This window comes from Numida meleagris, chromosome 3, assembly GCF_002078875.1.
Source record: "Numida meleagris isolate 19003 breed g44 Domestic line chromosome 3, NumMel1.0, whole genome shotgun sequence".
NCBI lineage: Eukaryota > Metazoa > Chordata > Aves > Galliformes > Numididae > Numida > Numida meleagris.
In genome coordinates this window covers 57,812,389-57,834,235 of record NC_034411.1, presented here as the reverse complement: position 1 = coordinate 57,834,235, position 21,847 = coordinate 57,812,389, and the positions used below count along the sequence as shown (strand labels likewise).

Genomic DNA, 21,847 nt, shown 5'->3' with positions numbered 1-21,847 from the left:
AGTCCTGCATACTGAATTTCTGGAAGGTTGAGGTTATTGGCAAAATCTTGAAGGCATCATGAAGATTATGTGGAAGCATACAGAAGGAAAGATGAGGAGAAAGATTGAAATAATTTAAAACTGTTGACTGAAAAAGAGAAAACTCAGTAGGGATGTTGTAATATTCTTCCCTTTTGCCTAGGTTTCTTTAAATAAGATATCTTAAATTTCGCTGTTAATGAATTACATATCACATATTAGGAAAATCATTCTTGTAATTAAAATACAGAAGCACTGAAATTGATTGCCTGAGAAGTTTAGAAAGATTTGACCTCCGAAAATCTTTGAGAACAGCTTAGACAAACGTCAGCGAGGAACAACTGTTGGTCAGAAGGAGAAAAATTATCTTTGGGCAGACATCTGTTCTGTGCCTATGATTCAGTGATCATTTGAGCTGTTGCACAATCTTGCAAGCAAAAGCTGTTTATTTCTTGCATCTTTATCCAGACAGATTGTTTTATAGGTCTTCTTAGAAAATACTTATTGCAGCGTTAATGAAGCATCTGCTTAACAGTATTCAACATTTCTTTCTGTGCAGCAGTTTTAGAAAGGAGCTGAAAAATATTTCATTTCAACTCAACCTGAGGGGAAATAAGCATGATACAATTATCCACTTTGAAGCGGGCCAGCATTCTGAGTTTCACACATGTGCCTTTATGAAAAATATTACACATTACTGCTTTGATCCCTTGGTTTTACATATATAGAAGACACAGTGCTTGTGCCACTCTTATTTTAAAGTCTTAGAGGAAGACCAATTAATGAGTCTTCCATACAGCTACTTTTGAAGGTCACTCTTCCAAATATGGACTAATTTTCCTATTAGTCTAGATAGAATATGTGCAAGTTGATAACTGGGTGGTTTATTCCAAATTAGTATTATGTAATCCCCTCCCTCTTATACTGTTATTTTAGTATATATTTTGAAAAGATTGTCTCCAGTCAATTTAATCTTGCAAAAATCTTTTCATACTATATACACTATGCTTTAATCTGATTCAGTTGGCTGAAGCTATTGTGCTAATAAGCTATTGTGTCTAATAAGAGGACTAACATGGAATTAATTACAGATAAAGTTATAGCACTTGTTCATTTAGGTAAGAAAACAGATCTAGGGCATCAAAGAAATAATAAAAAAAAAAGATGGGAGGAAAACAGCCATGATACAAAACTTCTTGTTTGTCACAGGGTTTGAAAATTAAGCTGGTACGTTTGCTTCATGAACCAGAACTAGAAAAACACAATATAGTAAACATCCGAGGTTGAGATTTTAGCTGTCACAGAGATGATGCCTGAAGCTTTCATGTCATACTACAATAGGTAAAAATAATTTTTATTAGAAACAATACAGATTTTTATAATGGAGCCTAGTTTTTCAGGTTTTAACATACATAATTTTCACTGGCCTTCTGGGAGATGCATTACAAAAACCACACAGCATGAAAAATGAGATCCATATAATATAGTCATAATTTGGCTATTACTTCACTTTCATTTATTTCTGGCAGCTCTAGGATATCAGCTCGTTAACAAGTCAACATAATGTTTAGTAAGGTCATAAGACAAAATTATTAATAATGTCAATTACACTTCTATATCATATACAGTTTGAAAGTTACAAACATTAGTTTCTTTTAGTAGCTCTAAGGAGAAAATCACTGTCTACACTTACAAGTAAATCTTTGATCAATATTTAGATTACTCTTCATTGTGACTTTACAACCAGATTCAGTACTAATTTAAGGCCAGCATGTTTCAATAAATATGTCTCAGAAAATCATATAGCTATTATGGGAGCAAGCAGTTTAAGTAACGTGGCTGAAGTGGAAAGAATAGGGAGGTTGCTCATGCCCTTTGCTGGAAAGTAAGCTGCACCAACTTGCCATGGCTGATGTATAGGACACACTAAAAAGGCAGTACTGCCTCTCTACACCACAGAGTGGAGTCTATAACTTCGTGCGCTCCATGGGTGGTTACGTCAGAGTAATCGTGTGCTCTTTAGAGCCTGTTCTCAAGGACAAAATCAAAATGTCTGTACTTGGATATATATCAGTGCTGTGTGCTCAGAGGTCTGTCCAATTTAACCCTGAAAAAAAAAGACATAACCTCAGTAAGACAATACTTCAGAGATTTTGGGAAAAAATGATGTTATTCTCCCATTTTAGTCCAGTGAGAATTTCAGTTGGTATCTATTTCATTTTTCTGAAGTGATCTAAGCATTCTAAAGATTCATAAAGCAATCCTAATGTAACCAGGGAGCAGTGCTTTTTGTGTAAGTATTAGATCTTCGTCTGTGCTCTTGACCCATACTGAAGGTTAATGAGATGGAGTTTTCTTAATGTTCTCTGATACGATTTAGATTTAGTATATGGAACATATACACAAATATTCTGAACTATCAATGTATGCCTTTTTGCAACCAATAAAACATGGCCACGCTCCACATCTTGACCCACACATACATACATAAGGATAAAATGAAAAAAACAGATTGTTTTTTCACCCTACTTTTTCTCCAAAGTGATGAAGTGAGTAGTATTATGAACATAATCTCTCTGGATGCCTTGTTTTCAGGATAGAAAGTGAGATTTGAGTGTAGAACTAACAGAAGGAGTCATATTTTCTTATACTTCTTAGAAAGCCACCCTGTTCATTGTCTCTACTGAAAGTGAAGGATGGGTGATGAGCACTCTGTAATGACCTGGTAGACAGAAGTGATCATTAGTTTAAAATTTCTCTGCCTGAACTACAGGTAACACATTAGTTAAAGTAATGAAAATCTCAAGTAATGTACACTCCAGAAATCCAGCCTTGGATATGATAGAGGTGAGAGTGTTTTCTCGCTACATTATGACATTCCCCTGATTTGTGGTCAATTACACTAGGTATAAAACAGCTGTTAATCATGAAAATGCTTTATATTACTACTGAAAACTACTGAAACAGACCTTACAAAGCAAAGCTTCTGACAGAAGCCATTAAAATGGAGGTTTAATCATTCCATTCTCTGTGGGGGTAAAAGTTAGAAGAATAACCCTGGTGGAAGTAGGAAAATTTGTATGTACTGCACTGGCTAAGAAGGAGTTTTGAAAATTTGGCTACAAATGAGTGAATGCTACTGCCTGTCAGCTTCATTCTCTCTATACCTTCAGGGATTTTTAGTTTGCCAGGAGCAATTTTTCTTCCTTATAGTTTTGAATTTACTGTTTTAAAAATATACTTTCCCAGTGCAGATTGGAGGCGATATATAGGCTTTGTCAAAACTGATCAATGAAAAGTAAAAATAAGATGTAAAAACACCGCTTCAGCTGGAGACTGTGTCAGGTGGTCACTGAAATTCAACTCCTGTCATTTCTTTTGCTTCAGAATTGACAAGTTGAGGGGTGTTGTCTTGTCTGACAACAAGTGAATATTTTTAGCCAAAACATTTTCCAGCTGATAAGCGCAGCTATATACCTTGTTTGTGTATTTCCCTCTGCTTTGGATTTTTGCTGGCCTGGCATACTGCATTCAGTACATTATTGCCTAATATTTGTACAAAATATTCAATCTTATATTTGTACACGAGATAATACTGAGAAGAGTCTTTTTAAAAAGTTAACTATCATTAGCCATATTTCTCTAATTACATCCTTTTCCCTTGTTAATTTGTAAATCTTGCTCATTTTCAGGTTAAAAATTTAGCTTGTCACTCCTCATCCTCCTGATAGGATGAGATCGAGGAGAGCAAGACTGCTATTTGCAAGAAGCAAAACAAACATGATAGAAAGGGATGTGTGTAACTGCCAGTTAATTTGTGCAATATCCAGTCAGTAAAAACAGCTGTGTGTGTAGCTTCTCAAGAGATTTCAACCCTTATTTTGTTTTGGGGAGCATGCATTGGGCAACATGGCCTTATGATACCTTCTTAGTCTCTTGGAAAACTGCATTTGATCCTGCTCTCAGAAGATTCCTGTTTCCACTCACATTGCAGTGGTGACATGCCATCAGTAATTAACCCATGCCACATACATGTGAGCTCTGTGCAGATTTGCAAAAACTTGTCTCTTGTAAAAATAGATCACTGCATAGAAACAGTAAGTAACTAAGTTCCTTAATGAAACATGAGTGTAAGGATTTTTTAATTTGATTCATTTTATTTTATTCACTCAGAAGGAAAAGGGATTATACTTATTCTGTAATGCATTGTTTAATCATGGAAATATAACCAGAAATTTAAAATCTTTATTTATGATAACCAAGTCAGAAAATATCAAGGTTCATACATAGAGTCGTAGAATTGCTCAGGTTGGAAAGGACCTTCAAGATCATCAAGTCCAACCGCAATCTAACCATACTGCTCTAACAACCCACCGCTAAATCATGTCCCTGAGCACCACATCCAAAACCTGCCAACTCAGTCAGGATCCTCCTTACCCTTTAGGGCTTAGTTTTAGTGATGCATGAACAGTTTTTTAGATTTGGAAAAAAAAAAAAAAAAACAATCTGTACGTTGATTGGCATCTTGTGCTGTCTTCGTGCAGAGCTAATCAAGTGGAAACAGGAAATAGATACATTTCTCAAGATGTTTCTCAACCAACGCTTTAATGTCAATTGACAGTGCCAGGCATCTTTCAGTACCGACCCACTAACCTCTTCCAAGTCAGATAAGCTACACATTTTGCAAAAATTTACATTGTAGCTGCCCATATGTTACCTCGTCTATATGATTAATTTGAGGATCGCAGGCCTTCAACTTACAGCTCTGGCATTCCTCATCAATGCTAATAATTAAAGGATGGGCAAAACCTGAAGTGAAGTCTGTTCAGTTTATGATTCACAGACAAAACTAGCTCAAAATTAGGGAAGAGGCTATCTGGGTTACAGTAGGGAAATTTACTTAAAAATATAGTTTCATGTTATGATCACTGTGCAAAGTAAACAATTTTCATGAAAAGCTCTCTCAAGGCACTTATTTATGGTTTTATTATTTTAATATTTTTAAAAACATTGTGCATTTGAGGAATTAAAGAAAAAAATATTAAACATTAAGTTTCATTATTCATAGTCAAGAGTTCTAGGGAAACTTCACTTAATAAAATCCGTAAAAGTTGCTGTTATGGTTACATAGCTGAAAACAGAAGTGGGGAAGCATGATTCTGCAAATATATAACTGAGAGATAATTACTGTAATGTTCAATCTGGCAGAGTAAAGAGGAGAAAAAGAGCTAATTTATATTAATTTAATGCAACAAAGTTACTATACCACCACTTGAAATTAATCAAACATGTCAGGAATGTTAACACACTTTATAAACACTAGCATTACTAAAAGCCACCAGAGGCACCAAAGAAATATCAGGCAGACCGTGCTTTCAAAATTAAATGGAGGAAGTTAAAACAGTTTTGTCAGTATTATTACTTAACAACGAATTAACTCAGATAAAGTTTCAGAGCACTCAAGAGCAGAATCCTATGTGTTCAACCTAGTTTAACATCACATTAGTAGTAGTTTCATTTATCTGCAGAGTCAAAAACTATCAATTAGAAATATTTTTGAGGAGAAGGATTATGGAAGATTCTTCCCAACTTCATTCTACTGTTAACTGTGCCTTTCACACTTCACACCAATGTCCCATTCCTTGCATTTTGCAAGAATTAAGACCTACCTCTAGGCACACACGGACTCTTGCTCTGATTTAAATGAGGCAAAAAGAGCTCTTCCTGAATGGCATTTCAAAGGATCTAGCAACAAAAGTATGTTTCTCATTTGCATTCTATTCAACATTTCTGTCTTGGAAATAGCCTTGGAAGATTTAGTTAATGATTTCTTGAAGGTAATATGCATTGTGTTTGATTTTTCTAATTTCAGGTTGCTCTTTGCACATCTGGTTTTAAGAAACCTTTCTCTTTTAGAATCCATGGAACTTGGACCACAATTCCATTTTTAACCCATTATTCAGTTTATTCTCTCACAAAGGGTTACATCTCTGATGCTGTTGGAGGTCTAATACGTCTAATTTATTATTCCTTATTCAAAAGTGATACTTTCTGTTTTTCACAAGTATGTGACTTATTCACTGAGAAAACTCTTCTCCAGTATATTTTCCTATCCCAGTACCTACTTCAATATGTATCCAAAACCCATGTGTTTAGTTTCAGTAACCTGTCATATATCTGAAGGTCACTGTCATACTTTGTATCTTAAACTACTTTTACACAAGCTATTTTCCTCCTTCTGCTATCAAGCACCATGATGTTAAATTAGTTTCCCAACAAGGCATGCCTTTAAGGTAATAAATAACCAGCTGTCAGTTCCAAACAGCTCCATACTGATATGAAGAAATGTTGAAAAATGCTCCCTAAGATAGTTGTTTAAGCATTAAGCATTTTCTGTGCCAAACTTAACATTAAAATTTTGAAATAATGTCAGTTTAAATAGCTGTAAAGCTTAGCTAGAATCTCATTTTTGAGAGTTTGTAAAATTATCGTTAATACTGAATATTATTCCAAAAATACCTCCATAATTTTTATTCAAAGCAATCAATGAAGAACAGAAATTATCTATAAAAGATAATATCAGTTTGTAACAGTCTATAATGTACAACTGTTTTGATTTATTAGGAGGACTTTTTCCAAAAATATATACATATATTTCTTTTATAATAATGTGTTGTTAGTGTAGTCTCCTCATATTAATGATAGGGTGATATGATGTGTTTTCCCCAAATATTATGTCAACATTGGTTATTTTTGAGAAGACACATGAGAACTGTGTCTTGGTCATTCTAAGTAGAGCAGTAAGCTGACATAATCAGTCTTACTTCTTTCCACACAATGTTCAAATCATTTGTCTCGGGCAACTCCTTTAAGAGTTTAAACTCCTTTAAGAGACTAAACTTCACACTTGAATCTTCCAGTGGATCGTTTTATGAGTCTGAGTAAATAATTTCATCTATAATTTCCATTTTTTTACTTTCCTCCGTACACCTTAGGAAAAAACTCTGATAAATATACAGCAGTAAAACGAACTAAAGCATTTAAATACCATGGAAGCAGGGAACTTAAACTGAAAATATTATCGTTGATACCAACAAGCGGATTTACTGGACTTACTTACACTATTTAATATCTTAACATTAAATGACTATTGTTATTACAGAAAAGGGAGATAACCTGGACAGCATGCAGAACAGACTGAAAGATGCAGATGAGAAGAATTCTATTCTCCTGAAAACTTTGAATGAAACCTTTGGGAAGCTCTCAGCCATTCCTAATGGTAAGGTGGAAAACTACTGCAAGGCTTGACTTATCCCTGCTCTGTTTCATCATTTTCTATCACCTAACATCCGTCTGGTTTTTTGTCTGGTCCATGTCCTGTCCACTTTACCATGGGCTGCTGTACTAAGACACAGATAAGCTATGTTAGAGAGAACTGGCCTGAAAACAGATAGCTTTATAAATTTGTATTTTGGCACAGTAAAAGGTATCACATTTCTGTAATTTGTAAAAGATTGGTTTCAGAAAGAATAAGAATTTCATGAATTATGATACATCCTGAGGCAGTCTTTACTTTAAACATGAAAAGCATATTTATGAAACTCGTATAAAATGAAGCATGCTTCTTATGATAACCTAAGGAAAGTAAATACCTTCTGACTTTGAAGAAAAAAATCAGCATACTTACAGTTCTATCTACCACTTCCAGAAAAAAAAAAAATCTGTTATAGCAATTAAAATCCTAAAGTACTGGGATGTTAACTACTTTGTGTTGTGATGGTGAGAGATGGTGAGCTACAATGTATTTTTCTTATAATGGATGGAATGGGTTTTTTTTAGAAAACAAGAAAGTTTTATCAGTCATTTGATACAGCTTTTATCTCTAAGGGGCCCTGCATTATAATAAGCTGAAGATGTGCATCAACAAAAGTTTATGAAGAAAATATATTCTCTCTGATCTGTGAAGGTCTGGAAGGTCCAGACTACAAGTAAAAATCTGGCATGAGAAATGATTCATCTTGCACGTTGTTGTCTTCAAGATTTCAGATAACCGAAACGTTTTGGATGTAGTAATCCTTGAAATCAGGCATTCACAAGAATTTTCTTTAATATGTCATGTTCATCTTTTGCCACTTCCTGGGTTTTGACCACAGATGCTGACGTGACTGTTTCTCTTCTTGTGCACAGATAGATGTCTCAGTCAAATAAAATGGACCTTGGAGGACAGTGGGCCTTAGGAGACAGAATACTGAGTATGAAACATGTAAAAGATACATGAAATATGCAGCCATTAGCAAAGTAATAAGCTCTTGTCAGATTAGAGTTAGAGGGTGCTTGCTCTTGGGACAAGGACACTCTCATATGCAAGTAGATGTGTCTTCAGAGTGAAATTCAGAGAAAATAAATGGCATGAATAAGAAAATACAGTAAATTAGTTATCCAATAAGGAAATAACCAATCAGGACAGGAGAGAAAATGACCCTGTCATATATTTTGTTCTTCAAGGTTTCATGGAAACAGAGTGCAGCTTAAACTAATAATTCTTGTGTCTATGCTACAGAAATAGCCAAATAAAATAACAAAATTTAAAAAAATCAAATTGAGATAGAGGGATAGATCACCTTTAAGACAAGGACCTACACATGGAGGTATAGATTGAAAATAAATATAATTGGTACAACAAATAGAGGGAAGTAACAAGGTAATTCCATTTTCCATTCTGCCAGAAGGGGGTACAACCTGTAATAATGAACTCAGATGCTTAGATAAGATGAAAAAAGAAAGTGGAAAAAGGCAATCAGAGAGCTCTTTTCTTTCACTTCTCAGTATTGGTGATGATAACGGTTAATTAAAGGTTCAGTTGTGTATTCAAGATGGTACTGTATTTGGGGGCTTTTCAAAGCCAAAACTTCAGAAATAAGAGTGGAGTAGTTTGGAGCACAGGCATGATATGCTTTTGCTCAAGAAAGTAAAAAGGGTTTGGGACAAACCTGTCAATTCTCTATAGCCTTAGGAAGCACTGTCTTCTCTCTGGGCCAAGGCTTGATTGCATCATACAATCCACAGAATGTGAAGAACATACCTGCTTGGAAACCTACACTGTTGATCTCCTGAAATGGAGATAATATCTGGGTTTCTCATGTCTTCATACAGTCAGGAGCATGGACTCTTCTTCAAGCAAATCTTGGTATAAACACTCTTATCAACCATCTCTTAGACAGAACTGGGAAACAAACACATCCTCCTGTGCTTTCCCAGTACTGCAGTACTGTCTGTTAACTGTGCTGACTACAACAGGGAGCCCCAGTCAGTATGACAAGTGGCACTATTGCTACATGGTCATTTCAGAGGTGTCCAAACTTCAGAGCTGCATTCCAAAAAGTTCTTATGGCTGAGGGACACAAGGACATATTGGAGAACACAATGGGAAAGGAATTCCAAGAGCAATTTCATAGTTTTGCAGGAAGAAGGTGGCAAAGAATGTTCCTGTAAGTCCCACAACTTCACTGTGGGGTGTTTTCTTCTCTTCAGGAGCATTCGTAGTTTCAAAAAATAGAGGATCAGATTCTGTAAACCAGACATACAATTAATGTCTTACTACACGCGAACTAGGAGATCCTAAAGAGTAAAGAACTACACAACACAATTTAAGATGGTAGAATTTTTGCCCAATTTTATTCTTGAGATGTATGAAGTCAACGTCTGTACTCCAGGCAGTCATTTAATTGTCCTTTTCAACCTACAGACACAGCTATAAAGGTACAGGCAGCTAAAGACAAAGCAAGACAAGCCAACAATACTGCGAATGATGTCCTGGCCCAGATTAAAGACCTCAACCAGAATCTCCTGGGCTTGAGAAACAACTACAGTAAGCTTGCAGATGATGTGGCAAAAACAAATGCTGTTGTGAAGGATCCTATCAAAAACAGTAAGTTCTTTTTTGCTTTGGACTTTTTTTTTGCCTTTGGTTTCTTTTTTTTCACTTTGTGGTTTTCATTTCTTATCCCAAAATGAAACAGGCACTCGACAATTTCACTCTTATAGCATTACTATGCTGGGATAAAAAGGAAGCTCTATTGTTTCTATTTTCTATCTTCTTATATGCATTTAAAAAAAAAAAAAAGGACTTTTAAATCTTTGGAACTGCTCTTAGTAGGTCTGTGAAAAAAGCTAACGTAAGCAGGTTGAACATGTAGTGGATAGGTCTGATCCACAGACTAGTCTTTAAACTAGATAGGTGAATAATTAAAGAATCAGTCCTTGACTGACAATACGCTACTTGATTCACATAAAATTCCTTGCACTAACCCAACCTTCAGTCAACCAGATAATCACTTCTGGGTGAAATGCAATGGCTTTTTTCATAGAAGTTACTGCTTCTGGTAGAATACGGAAGACACTTAAGAAGGAGAAAGATAAAAATAGATTGTTTTTTAAGGTGGTTTTTTGGCAGTGAATCCTGTTATCAAATAGAACAATTTCTTTAGCAATTTCCATTTTGGTTATGAGGGATAATGTTGAATTCCAAATTGCATAACATTTTATTGTAGATTACGAGAACATATTGTGTAGGTATGTACAGCCTGAATATTGTTACAAAATTACTGAAGGACAAATTCTCAGCTAATCTGTGCTTTCCAGGTTGTGATCAGTTTAGCAAACCTAGGCACCTAAAAACATCTAGTATAGGAAATTGTCAGTCTCATTCTATGGATACATGTCCTTTTCAAGTTCTAGCTGTACCAGTGAAAATAGTTAATTCCAATGATTATTTGTCACTGTATTACTATTAGAAATTTTTGAACCTTCATCAATTGAAATACATGTGTGAACCCCAAATATAATCATCAGGCAGAAAGTAGTTTAGACAATATGAAAAAGTTTTTGATTGAAATAGTGTGGTTATATTACGGCAGGTTATGCAATAAGCAGATCTACAATGTAATGATATCTGGCTTGGTAGTGATAACAGGGAAGTAGCCTAAATGTAGTAGTTTCTTGGCATTTCTGGATCTAGAATAGGCCAGGTCTGGAATCCTGTCCCTTAACTTATTTTACATTTGTGATTAGATCTTCAAAACATTTTCTTATGTTATGTTTTTTCTTTTTTCTTTGTCTCCCTATCTTGCCTACAGAAATCAGTACGTATGTCTTCTTTCTTGCTTTTTTCATTGTGCCTTTTCCAGTAGATGATGATGATTCATTGCTTACTGCCAAAGCTTCTGCATGGTGTTCCACATTGCTTATTCAAATGGTTACTTTTTGAAGGCTCTGAGACAAAGTGGCTTGATAACTAGCCTAACTTATGAAACTCTTTTAAGAAAGTTGGTCTGAGTTAGTATTCAAAAATTCAAGCCATATACCCAGGCTTTCATGCTCTCTGTAAGCATTACCCAATTACAATAATTACTATTTCCATTCAATCTACATTCTTCTGGTAAGTGCTGATTTGTCCATTTAGCAGTCTTCCACGCAGTTCCATACCCTCACACTAGTCAAGTGCTGCAATCTTTACATCTTCTGAAAAGCTGCCAAAGAGAAGGCATTGTTTACTAGTTGTAGGTTGAAAGGCAAAAAAGTTCTGTGAAACTTAAAGACAAAGAAAACAATCTCCTTTGTAAAATCATTTTTCACTTGAGGGGAAAAAAAAAAAGAGAATATTTACATATTGCTGCCATTTTTAAAATCTATTTACAATACACATACATAATTTTAAGCTATCAGATAATTTTAAGTGATCAGAATAAAAAATGTTGTTGTTGTTGCCATTATAGATAATTTAAGAATGAACTTAAAGTTATTTCAATATTTAACTATAATCCTCCAGCACTTCTGCAGAAATTACTAATGGAAACTAACCGATTTTCATTAAACTAGCATCTTTTAAAAACTAGGGTTAGAAAAAAACAAGTAAATACTTCATTCATAACTGTATTTTGCTCCAGTAAATATTTTCATTACTATTATCCTGACATGAAGTATAGCTACTACATCAAAATCTTTGTTTAACATCTGTATCTACTTATATTGCTACTTTAACTTCATTCTAAATGTTCTTAAATGGCCTAATTCTGTTCAGGTAGCTTCCTGGTCTGTGTATACCTCATATTAGCGTATAACATTGCCTGAGTATTGTCTGTGCAGTATTTTCTTGAATTTTTTTAATCACACTTTATAGCTACTGTCTGACACCACTCTAAAATTGTGCTTTGTTCTTTTTTTATGAAGTTGCTGATGCAGATTCCAGTATAAAACACCTGGAAAAGGAAGCAGATCGTCTGCTAGATAAACTCAAGCCAATCAAAGAACTTCAGGATAATTTAGGGAAAAACATTTCTCAGATAAAAGAGCTGATAAACCAAGCTCGGAAGCAAGCCAATTCGGTAAGCCTTTTTCGCAATAAGATGACCTTTTAAGTATTAGTGGGATTTTATTTTCTACCTTCCTATTTCTTTTCCACATGGTGAATACTTTCTAATACAAAAATGTGCAGAGAAAGCAAGTAATGGAGTATAATTTCTCAGATAAACAGAAAATATTCTGATAATTTCTTCTCTGTGTTTCGTTTCTTCATTTAAAATGCACTCTTGTTAAATGAATAATATCTGTAGCAATGTATGTGAAAAAGTTATTATTTAAGAAGTACTGTGGTAATAGCATAGCAGAAAAATCACTATATCATTGATGACTGAGCACTGATATTAAGTCCCTGGTTTCAATTCACAGAACTTATATTACCTGAGAATATGGAGTCTGAGTCTGCAAACTTGGGTTGAGAGTGTATTTCTAGTTTGATTACTGAGTTTGGAGTCCATCTCCCTAATTCAGTAATACTCTAAGCTTGAGGATCAGCCGAGTAATACTAAGGTTATTCAGCTTGTGACCCAATATAACAAGAGAAAAAATGGTATGTTAGGAAACTTCCTGAAAAATAGTTGGAGAAAAAAAAACCTACAGAATATGAGCCCAGGAGGCATGTGTATTATATATTTGCCCACAACAGAAGAACAAGTTATAGTGATGCAATGGTTTTCTTCTTATGTTAATCTTCTGTCTGAAGGTTTCTAAGTACTTACCTGCTCAGCATTTCTGAGCAGGGCAAATAGTGTGTTCGGTCATATAACAGGTCTCATTTTTGACAAAGTCTGCCCTAAGCAAGAGGTGATACCATTACGTACATCTACTCTAATACATAAACATGTCTATCTAGAATCGAAATACGATTGTACTGTCATTATGTCTATGTCGGCATTATGAAAGCAAATAGTATGCTGTTTTCATCTGTGCTATTGAGCCTGAGGAAACTAGCACAAGTGTCCAAATACATATGTCACCTGAGTGGTGAAAATGAAACCTAGTAATGAATACCAACTCCACTGGGGACTGTGTGAAAACAGTGATAGACACAACAGTTGGTTAAAAATAATTATTAAAAAGTGTCTTAAATTAGCATAATTAAAGACATTACAAGGAAAAATAGATCATCTTCTCTACCCCAGAGCAATGTGTTGCGGTTCCTTTAGAAGTACTGCATATTTTCCTGGCCATGTATTCTACTTACAGTCTATCTCCACTGCCAGAATTCCCCAGATGCTTGTGTTAGACCCCATGTATCTTCTAGCTATTTTTGATCTATATAATTGATCCTTTCAAACCTGAATGCGAGAAAGAGTTTGTATTGCCTTTTAATCAAAATATAAGAAACAATCCCAAAAAGAAAATTGCATTTCTACCTCCTGTACGTATCCAAGCAACTACCTGCTACTTGTAGCACAGAAATGGTAATGAAGGAGAAAAAAAAAAGGCAATATTTTTATAATGATTTAGAAACATCTTTTGGTTACTTCTTGAATAATAAGCAGTAAACTGAATTCTTTCTGATATACTTTTTTTGAAGATCAAAGTGTCTGTGTCTTCTGGAGGCAACTGTATTCGAACATACAGACCAGAAATAAAGAAAGGAACATACAATACCATCACTGTCAATGTGAAGACTGTAGTTGCTGACAATCTGCTTTTTTACCTCGGAAGTGCCAAGTTTGTAAGTTTGTCTTCTGCTTTTCATGTCAGCATTGCTCAGTCAAATCAGGTAACTGACAAACACAGAAGATGAAAAAGGCTTTTCTTTTTCCCTTCTTGAGGCTTCAAAGCAATAGTAGAGGGCCTAAGATAAACTAGGCGCTTGCTTTGGTATTAATATAGGGACATCTAAAATATAACTGGCCAATATTTTTTAATATTTTAACTAGCTATAAAATCTGAGACTTCTACATGAGCTACGTCAGGGCTTTAAAATTCACAGCACAACCAGAGCAATTTTGGGGTTGGTTGTGGGTTTTCCCTTGGGGAAGAAGTGGCTAATCATCCTGCATCTGTCAAAGCTCCAGTTTATTATAATTTTATGTCAAGACTATGATTGTAAGCACAATAATGATGAATGATTCAGTTTCCCATGGGCACTCTAGCAGACAGGCTTCTGGAATAATCAATAATAATTCAGTAAATGGGAAAAAATAGTACATTTTTAACATTTTGAACTATATATTTTATTTATCTAACACAAAATGAAGAGCCTAGATGGCATCATGTATTAGTCTACAATCCTGACATGTTTCTGCCATCCAATGGATGTTTTACAAATAATGTTAGGCTGAGTTAAATTCTTTTCTTAGTTGCTACAATACCAACATTTCTGTAAGTCTAGCAGCGTACATGCCATGTATCACTGGCAGAAGTCATTTGTCATATTTGTCATAAGATTCCTTGTTTGAATCAAGGAAAGCGGGGAAAAGACAATCTCATTCTTAGTCACTGTGAGAGTTAGTTTTGTTAGTTTTTATACTTCATTGTCGATAAGTGAATTTCTATTGCCCCATTCTGATGCCTTCTGAAATGTGAAGAGTTCTGGAGAATTTTCTTTAATCAAAATATGAGATTGCTTCTGTTTTTATATTTTTCATCCAGACTGACTTCTTGGCCATAGAAATGCGCAAAGGCAAGGTGAGCTTCCTGTGGGATGTGGGATCTGGTGTTGGACGGGTAGACTATCCAGATCTGACCATTGCTGATGGGTTTTGGTACCGAATTGAAGCCTCTAGGCAAGTATATATTTCACTTCCAAGGTTTGGTTCCTGAAGAAAAAACAGCCAAATTAAGCAAGATTTACTTCCAATCCAGTCTCATCAAGTTTCACAGAATCATAGGGGCTGGAAAGGGACCTCTGGAGATCATGTAGTCCAAGCTCTCTGCTAAAGCTGTTTCCACACAGTAGGTTATACAGGAAAGTGTCCAGGCAGGTTTTGAATATCTTCAGAGAAGGAGACTCCACAACCTCTCTGAGCAGCTCATTCCAGTGCTATGTTACCCACAAAGTAAAGAAGTTTTTCCTCATGTTTAGTGGAACTCCCAGTATTCCAGTCTGTGCCTATTACCCCTTGTTCTGTAATTGGACACTGCTAAAAAGAACCTGGCCCTATCCACTTGACTCCCACTCATTAGATATTTATAAGCATTGATGAGATCCTCCCCTCAGTCTTATCCAGGCTGAACAGGCCCAGGTCTCTCAGCCTTTCCTCATAAGAGAGATGCGCCAGACCCCTCATCATCTCTAAGGTATTCCCATGGACTCTAGAAATTCCCTGCCTTTCTTGAACAAAGGAGCCCAAAACTGGACATGGTACTACAGATGTGGCCCCACAGAGCAGAGTGGGAGGATAACCTCCCTCGACCTACTGGCCATGGTCTTTTTCATGTACCCCACAAGAGGGTGCATGTTGGCCATAAGGGCATGCTGTTGACTCATGGTCAACCTGCTGTCCACCTGGACATGCAGGTCCTTCTCCACAGAGCTCCTTTCCAGCAGGTCGGCTTCTAACCTAAACTTATGCATGCAACTCCTCCCCAGGTGTAGAATTTCACATTTGTCCTTCTCTCAGGTTTGCAGATCCCAGGTTTATGGAAGTGTTTGCTGTGCTTAAAACATCTATTTTTAAAGCAAGGTGATATCATACACATAAGAAATTGTAGGCTGGTTTAGTGGAAGTTTTTGAACCTATATCCAATAGTACCAAAAGTGAATACACTACGATTACTATTGAAATGTGAATTGTTCTGCATCAAGAATATATTTTCAACACATATTTTCCCTCACACATCAACAATCCATGACTGCTTATACTCCTTTCTTTCTACCTTTCATTTTAGCTTTATGAATTCTCTTCTTCAACTAGAATCCTTTAAAAATTGGTTACAGGTTTTGACATTCAGACAGATAACTGCTATTCTTTTCATCTTGAATTTCAAAGTGTAGCACCATTTCTGAATTTCTGGTCTTGCAGTACTGCAAATGAAAGGTCTGTCATACACCAGTATCTTGATTCTTACTCAGAATGCCATTTCCATAGCCAGAATGTCTCTTCAAACTAGAGATATTAAAAAAGATACAGCTTATGAAAAATCAAGGATAAAATATTCTGAAAAGTTAAAACTATACTTTGTACTTATTTGAGTTCAGTTGCTGAAGGCTTTTGAACTTTAGATAAATAGATACCTTAATATTCAATTTTCAAATTAGTTACTTGAATTCTGTATTTTCCATTTAAATAGCGTGTGACATACAGTTTAACAATTACAGCAGAAGGATCATATATCTTTATATCCATTATCCTTTCCTAATGAATTATTCTCCTAGTAATTTAGATAACATCATCTTCATTGCGATCTGATATGAAGCTGAGTAATCCTCTTGCATCCTTATGTGTTATATTTCACTTAGTATTAAACGTAGAAGTGATAGTACAGTCACACAGTGAGAGAAAGAAGAAAGGGAAAAGAAAAATTCTAATTCCAGTCATATCCGTAGCTCTTGAGAGAAGAAAATGGCATCCAGTTTAAATAATTTAGCAAAATCACAGAAATCAAGACGTTCAGGGCAGAGAAATAAAGTTATGGCACTTTCTCTAGTAGCTGGCTTAATGAAACCTCATTGCTTGTGAAATACAAACTGGGTTATGACAGGGATTGTTGAAATCTTCATCAGTTCAAATTATGCATGCTGAAATAGCTTCATGACACAGTAATGCCAGACTTGCATTTACAAGAAAGCTGCTTCAGCAGAATATGGGGCCAGGACATGGTATAAAAATTCACACATCCTACAAATGCACAGTGTCTATTAAGTTATTTGTTCTAGATATATAGGATGTGCATGCCATTAGTTTTCAACAAACTGCTGGATCAGCAGTTTGGAACAATTACAGCTGCACAATTCAGGAGAATTACATGCGAAGACATTAGTTGGATTTGTGGGATCAAGATGAAGAACTCAGGACTAATTTTATATTCTTAAGGCAGACTTCATTAATCACATGCCCTGCTGAAGATTTTTCGACTTTGAATGTTTTAGTCCATTAGATGACTCTTCTTCATAAGCTGTTGAAGAGTTTTACTCATTACATTCTATCATTTTTTTCCTCTAAATTTCTGCCCAGTTCCAGCTACTTTTTCTGCAAACTGATAGAGCTTCATGACAGCAGGACATCCACTTAGAGTGGGGACATAAGGTGAAATTATGGCCTTGCTAAATTTTGCCTTGGATTTCAATGATGACAGGCATTGAACATGTTCATAATGGTAGGTTTAACCATGTAAATAAGGTAGATTTGAAGACTGATAGGAGGTTTTCACAAAGAATTTCAAAAGGGCTTATAAAAAGAAGATGTGTTGGCTCAGAGGCCATGAAATCCTCAAAATCACTCAGCTTATGGATTGAAATCTAAATGTGAAACAGCTGACTGTTGAGTGATGATCAGGGATGTTCAATTCAGTTAACCACCAGGACAAAATTTCCCATCTGTTAAGACCAGTTTATTAACTACTGCATCTGTTTTCCATAGAAGCTTTTAATTTTTCTTATCTTTTTATTTCAAGTACGCTGATTCTTTGCATTTTATCATATATGCAGAGACCATAACGGAAATCTTTAAAATTTATTTGTATGGAATTGAATTAAAATTTATTTATTCCTTTAGTATACTGTATACCTATGGAATAACCCATTACTTTGATGGTACAAGAACTTAACTGCCACTTACAGAGTTATTTACCTTCTTACAGAGACGAATCTGATTGACATTAAGAACTGCAATCAGTTGAAGTATCAATTAATGAAGGAAAATATGGCATAAACAGTTTGTGACAAAAAGATTAGAAACAGGTTTCCAGCATACAAACATCGTCAATTTTGTGGAACAGTCAAATGAATGCTAGAGAATTTTTGAGGCTCTCTTGATCGGTGAAACAATGTCACTTGATGTCAGCAGGCCTGCTAGGAGTAGGATCTGATTAGTTGTGATTTTAATCAAGTACCTTTTAACTTTTACCATTATTAATGGCAGAGTTTAAACAGTTTAAACAGAAAGAAGGACAGCTGAATAACAAGTTCACACTAAACACATCCAGTTCAGCTCAGCAAGAATTAGGTCATAAACTACTGAGGCAAATCTAAGCCATACTTTCCAGTAAAGGTTTTCTTTGCAGTCCAGGTATCAAAGACCAGATGTTTCTTCATGGTATTCTGTAATCCAATGTCGATAACTTGCAGAATTCATCTCATTTGTATCATGCATCTCCTAAAGAGCAAATTCTGCATGCGTGATATTGTGCAAATGTATGAGATGATCAGCCACCAAAGTGCTGGTCTATCTTTAACCCAAGAGTTCAGCAAGAATTGACTATCACTAGAATAGTATTTTTCAACCTCATGACTTGTCATGCATCAGATACCAATGTCTTTTTGCTGTCAAGTAAGCCAAGTTCTTTCTTCAAGCTCAATTGTCCTCCCTAAGTAAGAGAGAATTATTTATGAGAGAGACTCAGTAGTTAGCATTTCCATCTGTTTGAAGATGAAAGACACCCATGCTACTTGTTAACATATTAGGCACCCTAAAAAGTGTCATTCTGCTCAGTCACTTCTAAGTTATTTCATTTGAGTGTTTTTAAACTGGAACCACTGGAGTCATGATTTTAGCACAATATTTATTTAAAGTGCTAATGATTTTCTTTCAGACAGTACCAAACGTAAGCAATTTAATAAAAGCCTCCAGTAACTGTTAAGTCTTTCAACAATTACTACAGTGAGAACTATATTTTGAAGTCCTTTATAGGGCTTCACATTAATAAACCTGAAAAAAACACAAATTTTAGAATTTCTGCCACATAGAATACTATCTACTTAACATTCCATTGATTTTGGAATAAAGGGTAAAATATTGTCATTAAAAAGAACTTGCAACCAAAAAAATTTAATTAGAAGAATGTGAATTGTTTTAGCCCACTGCTTTTAAATGATTGGGAGTAAAAATGCATTCACGTACCCCAGATATCACAAGGCGATTCCCTGCAACTCCCATCTACATGGTCTCCCAAGTTGCCAGATCAAGCTAGAAGTAATTGAAAATCTCCAGTACTTTTCTGCAAACATATGGTTTTCACATTGAAAGCTTTGATATTCCTGTCTCCAGGGCAGGCAAGATGGCATAGATCTACAAAGAAATTCCCCATTGAATGGAAACCCTCAAAATTACTTTGCAACCTTGCTTCACAGTTCAGGGGAAATTTATCAAAACTGACATGTCACAACTAACCCTTTTTTTTGCTTTAAAAGACTTATTTCCAGTGACATGTTATTTCATCAGAAAACTCTCAATTTGTTCTGGTTTTTGGGTCATGAATTCTGAGCCACAGGAATTTTTTAAGAGATTTGTAGACATAAATGCGTAGGTTTCTAATTTTTTTTTCCATTCTGTAAAGCCCTGGTCCAGTAAACTTCAGTAGCCTAAGTTATGCATTCTTCCATTAAATGTGAGTTCTTCAAGTTCTTCAGAACATCACAAAATCAAAGGGTTTTTTGCTTTGTTGGCTGATTTTTACTTCTTAGCTGTGACTTGACATTATCTTGATAGCATGGGCATGCAACTCTTAGTTTAGAAAACTACCTGTGGAAAGTTTTGGTAAATGTTATCACTTTTATTTAAGTTTCTTTCCCTAGATACCACTGACAAAAATACAAATGCAAAATCTGTTTTTAAAAAAAAAAATTGTTTATTTAGCTTGAGAAGAGGTAGTGAGTAATTTTTAGAGTGTAAAGCAAGTAGCCAACAAAATACAACAGGTCATCTAAAAAAAGGAGAGCCACTCTGGACAGTTATACACTCGTCATAAGCTGATATGGAGAAAGAAAATAAGTGTTATTTAAGAGTGTATTTTGGCATTAATTATTGAGTATATGTGTTTTAAAAGTTCTCTTCAATGCTGAGTATTTCAGTGCTGGTTAGGGTTGCAAGATCAGGTGTTCATGCTAGGAATTTCCAAATTAACATGCCTGTGGCCATGTGAAATCAGAGATCCTATTAAAGATGAATTGAAGCAGCAATTTCCAAAGCTATCCATAAATCCACAATACATTATCTCCCTCTGATTTCCACATCTCCCAGCCACTCCTCCACCACATTAATGAACATACTGGGTCCCTCATCTGCACGTGACAGGATTTGGGTCATAATCTATGCTTATTTCTACAGTTATGTGATGGCCTCATTAAAAAAAAAAAAAAATGTGTATTGATTGTGGTTCATCTATCTGGGAGGAACCACTGGCATTTATGTGGCCATAAATGCCTATTGGTTTATTTCTGAGTGACAGCTACTATCCATACTGCTATAAAATAGTAAAATATTAAGAAAATTACTGCAGAAAGATTCAGAATTATTCAAAATCTTCCAAAGTTTTCTCTGAAATACATTTCAATATACCTGAACGACTAGGAGGAGTGATCTCTCTCCACATTTCATTCCTTCTGTTGCAAAAGTCTAGTAAAAATTCTTTCCATACCACTCACTTTATTAATATAACAACCTAAGGAGCAGAAAAGGAACTGCTGCTGTTAACTAATGGAAAATTAATTATTATTAGATGTTAACCAATTGTAACTTACTTTACTGTTATTATCAATATTTGATTAGGTTTATAGAGGACGATAAAGTAACACCTTTAAATTCAGTGAGGTTTGTGCCAGTTTGATAAGCAACCAGAGAGCTCCACTATATGAAAACTTTGTGCACCCCAGTGAAGCTACGTTGTCACAAGATCATTCATTGCAGAGCAAATACAACCTAGTAAACCTTAAAAAATTCATAAATATAATCTGAATCTTTTCCTACCTTGATGGTTACATCAGGAAACAATTACTCAAGACTAATTTCATTACAATACTAATAATTTCTTTTAAAAAGCAATTTTCTTGTTTCAGTCAATGAAAGTTCCATTTCATCTGTATACTGAACTGTGTGCTAAAATGACATTGAAGTGATGAAAAGAAGCTCTCTTTAAATTACACAGGTCTAGAAGTCTATTCACCCATATCAAAATGGAACATAACCAAATCAGTAATATGTGCCTCTATTAAAAGATGCCTTCTAAAACAGACTATTTACCATATTTAACTATGGTTTACTGAACCTGTGCTTATTTCATTAAAATATCTAGGACTGGGAAAAATGGCACTATATCAGTGCGAGCTCTGGATGGTCCCAAAGCCAGCATTGTGCCAGCCACTTTCAGTGGTGTCTCTCCACCCGGATATACCATTCTGGATGTAGATGCTAATGCCCTACTGTTTGTTGGAGGTTTAACTGGAAAAATAAAGGTAATGTACTGTATGGCACTACTGTATTCCATTACTGCTACAGCAAAAACACTAAGCTTTAGTATGCTTGTGTCATTGTTGGAGGTGCTTTAGTAGCATTTATGCTCTTAAGAGATTATTAGGAAT

The 21,847-nt window shown here is 35.2% G+C and overlaps 1 protein-coding gene across 3 annotated transcripts in view; it reads left to right on the top strand.

Moving 5' to 3' along the window:
• LAMA2 (laminin subunit alpha 2) overlaps positions 1 to 21,847 on the top strand; it is a 353,391-nt gene that overhangs the window by 296,123 nt on the left and 35,421 nt on the right. For all 3 annotated transcript variants that reach the window (XM_021391626.1, XM_021391625.1, XM_021391624.1), the window contains exons 42-47: positions 7,181 to 7,297; positions 9,764 to 9,946; positions 12,247 to 12,401; positions 13,916 to 14,059; positions 14,983 to 15,116; positions 21,562 to 21,721. In XM_021391626.1, the coding sequence (XP_021247301.1) occupies positions 7,181 to 7,297; positions 9,764 to 9,946; positions 12,247 to 12,401; positions 13,916 to 14,059; positions 14,983 to 15,116; positions 21,562 to 21,721 (893 nt within the window). The remainder of the gene's footprint in view (positions 1 to 7,180; positions 7,298 to 9,763; positions 9,947 to 12,246; positions 12,402 to 13,915; positions 14,060 to 14,982; positions 15,117 to 21,561; positions 21,722 to 21,847) is intronic.